Raw genomic sequence first — 4,291 nt, forward strand, 5'->3', positions numbered from 1 at the left:
TGTGTTCCTGAGGTGGGATCTCTGCACCCGCCACACGGTTCCATGTAATGCAAGGTGGTGGAAGGTGGGGAAATATTCGCTGCTGTCCACATAATTACAGGACCAACATGGCGTAATCTCATTTTCATCAAAATAGCTTGTGTTGATTACACGATGGAGCGACCTGCTCAGGGCAATCACAGACATATTACCACCAGTGATAAGAATGCCAAACTAAGACAGGGTATTTATTGGCAATATGACAGGGATTTGTGGAACATAACTTGCAGTGAGGAAGTGGGTGGAGAAGATGATCAAAAAGCTCTCTACCTTAGAAGCTGTCTGGGGTCGCCACTGCTATAGCCTGATGCACAAGTGAGCTGTGCCTGATGTAAAGATAATCTGCGTTACTGATACAACTATTGAGTTTTTAATGAATCAGGCCCATTGCTCTCGTTATCCTCAGATCCATGTTCACCTAACAAGTAGCATAAATGAGAATACTATGACTGGGAGCACTGATCATGGCTCCTAGGGACAGTGATAAATTTGTGGAAGGCACATATATGGCAGGTGCACTCTCAGCAACTTAACGTTTCTTCTCCTCCATTCATTCAACCTTCCCAAGCCCTCCAGCAAGTTTTGCTATGTTTAATAGGTGCTATGCGTTTACTGGCTTTAGAGCAGACCAACTTGGCAACTATGCTAATTAAGGTGTTCCTTCAAACTTGTGGGTTTTTCCTTTCTCCCAAGAATAAGTTTAAATCTGCCTTTTCATTGTTTCTACCAAGCTTGGGTGGGCAGACAACAAGGGAGTGACCTGAGCTCATAATCTGGCCAGACCAGTACATTCTGCTAGCTGGTGAGACACAGATTCCCCAACCAAATATTTTTTGTTGGTTGGTTTAATTTTGTTATGATTTGTTTTTAATGAGCGCAGACACTGCGAGCTTTCATTGTATGTGTGTAAGGAAGTAAATTAAAAAATGGGCATAGCAAAAAAATTTCTCACCATAGAAGGTGAATTTTTATTCAGAGCATTTCAGCCCCCTTTACCTTCTGATTGTTAAGTCTCCCTCACTTGTGTGCTACAGAAATAGCAAAAGATGAACAGTATGAGCTTGGGGAGATACCCTGATTGCCCAACTGACTGAAAAACTACTCTGAAAAAAATAAGGAAGGTTAACAATACTGCGCCGGGGGGGACGGACATAAAAGCATGATATTGGTATAGACACAAATGCCCTCCTCTGTACCACTTTTGTCCCAGGTCAGTTAATATTGGGGCGACCTCCATCACATAAGTAACATTTTAGATATGTCTTGCCATAAGGAATTTGGTGACAAGAGCGAGGGGAAAAACGGTGTATTTTTGCATGCCCCTCAAGGCATTAACATCTGCTGTGCTTGCTGATGACAAAGCAGAGTAAGAAGTTACAGAGGAGAGTGGCCACACCAAGGAATCAGCTTGGATGTCATTCTGGTTGCCCTCCCTCTCTGCAAATGAGCATGGGACTTCTCCATGTGGTGGCTGTGGCATGCATTAATGAACACAGGGTGTGGGGTCCTAAGCAAGGAAACACTAGATGCATCTACACATGCAGTTTAATGCACATTAGCCTATATTAATGCACATTAAAGAGTCAGAAAAAAAAATGCACTTTCACTAATGTACTGTTAAACAGGCTATCACACCTTTTTCTAGTACCTCACAATGGAGGTACTCTATTTAACATGCATTAGCAAAAGCGCATTAATGAAGTTGTAGGCGCACCCACTGTATGATTAACTGCAGGACTAAGAGGAGTACCTACCCGTGGCGTTTGTGTGCTTCATCTAGGACCTAACCCAACACACCTCGATTTTGCCAACTGGCCTGCTTTTCTAAAGAGTTTATGTTGGATCAAAGAGTTTATGTTTAGGCACTTGGGTTAGAAAATCCTGGTAATAGTTTTTTAAAGCACTGAATAGTTCATTTGATCTTTTTCACACTGTAAAACAAGAGGGAGAGAAAAAATATCTGATCCTTCCTTCTCTTTGCTGTAACAGGAGATGGTGGCAAAGGATATAAGGGCAAGAGAGCTTGTAAGAGGAGTGGATCTCCTGTATTTTCCTGCCCTTTTTTGTGGTTCCTCTCCTGAGGCTTAGAGGTGGATGTTGGGGAGCAATACTGAGAATTTCCTCACTCTCTGCATCTTCTACCACTGCACCAGCATGCACCCCTCGCTGTTCCCAGCTTTTGCTGGCTAGACAGCATGGAGGGGCCAAGTTTGGAACAACTTTGAAGGGCATACCTGATAGCATATCACACTGCAATGATACTTCAATTTTAACCAAGAAATAAAAGAATGGGAAAAAGGATTGTTCATGTGGCAGAATCAAGCCACGTGCTTTCCTATGGTAGTCTTGCATTTCAATTCCAGACCAAAAGAAAGGAGTCATTCCCATTCTAATTAAGACTATTTCTCCTACATTTCTGTCACTTCTGACGGGCAAAAAATTGTCTCTCTCATGAAATCTCATTTTGATACTCACCATAACAGCTAACTATCCCAGGCATGTGACCACCACACCACGGGCAGCTTTTAAAACCACAGGGGACCTCTATACAAAACCCACCATGGTATAAGACACAGTCTGTGTGGCAACTGAGCTGCCTTAAGCAGCCCCAGCGCTAGAATCATTTGGGTCCTTTACACTCCTAAATAGCCCAGTTGTAACCTCAAATCTAAATGGCTAAATGTGATCATAAAGAACATACCTTGAGAGTAAAGGCAATACCTACCTATTGTGTCTCCTTGCTCATAGACCATGGAGGCCAGGTCTTTAATGATCTGGTTGACATCCAACATGTCACTCTGAAAAGATGAAAGTTGAAAAAGTTAGTGATCAATGGACAACACCAGCTCAGAAAACAGGTGCTCTGATTCTTCTCGTTTGGGAAAAAAGTATATCTCTTTTTCTGAATGGAATAGGAAAGGCAAAATATCCCCAAATTAAATCCCCTCTTAAAGAAACACTTTCCTAGACCTGAGTTATTAAAACTCTGCACTTGATACAACCAAATTAACCCTTTGGGAAAGGAGCAAGAACACTTATTAGGTAATACAGCAGCTTTGCAGGACTGTGGGACACAGAGGAACAAAAAGCAAATATCCTTCGATCTCCAAGGACCTGTGCTTGAGCTGGACCATTCACTTGCCTCGATGTAACAATCTGTGGTGGCAGAGTATCACTAAATGAACTGAGATCTGATTGAAAAGTGGTTTGATTTTAAACTCTCTCCCTCTTTACAACGGTCAGGGCATGGCTAGAGGATGCAATCGATTCACTTACACCTTTTCCAAGCATAAACTAATCTACCAGGCTGCAGCAACAGAAACTTTTTTGAGTTAAAACAGAGCAACTTCAATCCTTGGTATTAAAGCCGCCAGCCTTTAACAACCTAGTAGGTAAGGTAGGTACAATCAAATCCAGGCTTCCTCTAATAAGAGTGATGGATGTGGAAAAGGGATAATGTTGACTTCAAAAGAGAAAAGGCTATAATAGAGCAGCAGAGCACTCAGATAGAGCACTTTATTGCTAGGAATTTTGAATTTTTCCAGAACCTGCCATTCATAAGGATCTGAATGTACTGCCCTGCTGTATCATCACAAAACCACTGGTCTGAGTTCAAGTTATGGCTGTTGTGCCTCATGTACCTATCACAAAAGCAGACACGTAAAAGTTACCATCTTACATGACACAGTCTGCACTCTGCCATGCACAAACACACTGCTGATTGTCAGACTGTCTGCCACAAAACACAGCCAGCTCACCATGAGCTTAACTTTGCTCCAGAAGGGATGCCAGCCTATTAGCCACCCCATGCACCAACTCCATGCCTCCATCCAGAGCCAGCTGTCCCCTCCTGTATCAATGCTACAGAATCAAGCTCTCTGCACTAGCGGGTGCTGGAAGGGAGGTGTCTTTTGGGGGAGGAGTTAAAGGTATGTCATGATAAATGATTTAACTTTCTTGATTTTGTGGGTCTGTGTCAAATGCTTACCTATACTAACCCCAACTCTCAAACCATATAGTGTGTGCATTACCTTCCGGTTTCAGGGATTTATTTGGTAGCTGTGTTGGTCTGATACAAAAACTCTTGGTTCAGAGATGACACCTTTTATTAGACCAACTAGTAAATCAATATATCTATTTTATAAATAGATATATATATATATACACACATACAACATTCTAATTAATTCTAATCTAATAAAGGCCTTACCACTCCATAGATTTCATAGACATTAGGGCTGGAAGGGACCTT

The 4,291-nt window shown here is 42.1% G+C and overlaps 1 protein-coding gene across 2 annotated transcripts in view; it reads right to left on the reverse strand.

Annotated features, from left to right (window-relative positions):
* Positions 1-4,291, reverse strand: part of TSNARE1 (t-SNARE domain containing 1) — a 1,046,259-nt gene that overhangs the window by 360,788 nt on the left and 681,180 nt on the right. For both annotated transcript variants that reach the window (XM_019528236.1, XM_019528235.1), the window contains exon 10: positions 2,765-2,837. In XM_019528236.1, coding sequence (XP_019383781.1) covers positions 2,765-2,837 — 73 coding nt within the window. The remainder of the gene's footprint in view (positions 1-2,764; positions 2,838-4,291) is intronic.

This window comes from Gavialis gangeticus, unplaced genomic scaffold (genome assembly GCF_001723915.1).
Source record: "Gavialis gangeticus isolate Ggan-Ray unplaced genomic scaffold, GavGan_comp1, whole genome shotgun sequence".
Taxonomy (NCBI): Eukaryota; Metazoa; Chordata; order Crocodylia; family Gavialidae; genus Gavialis; species Gavialis gangeticus.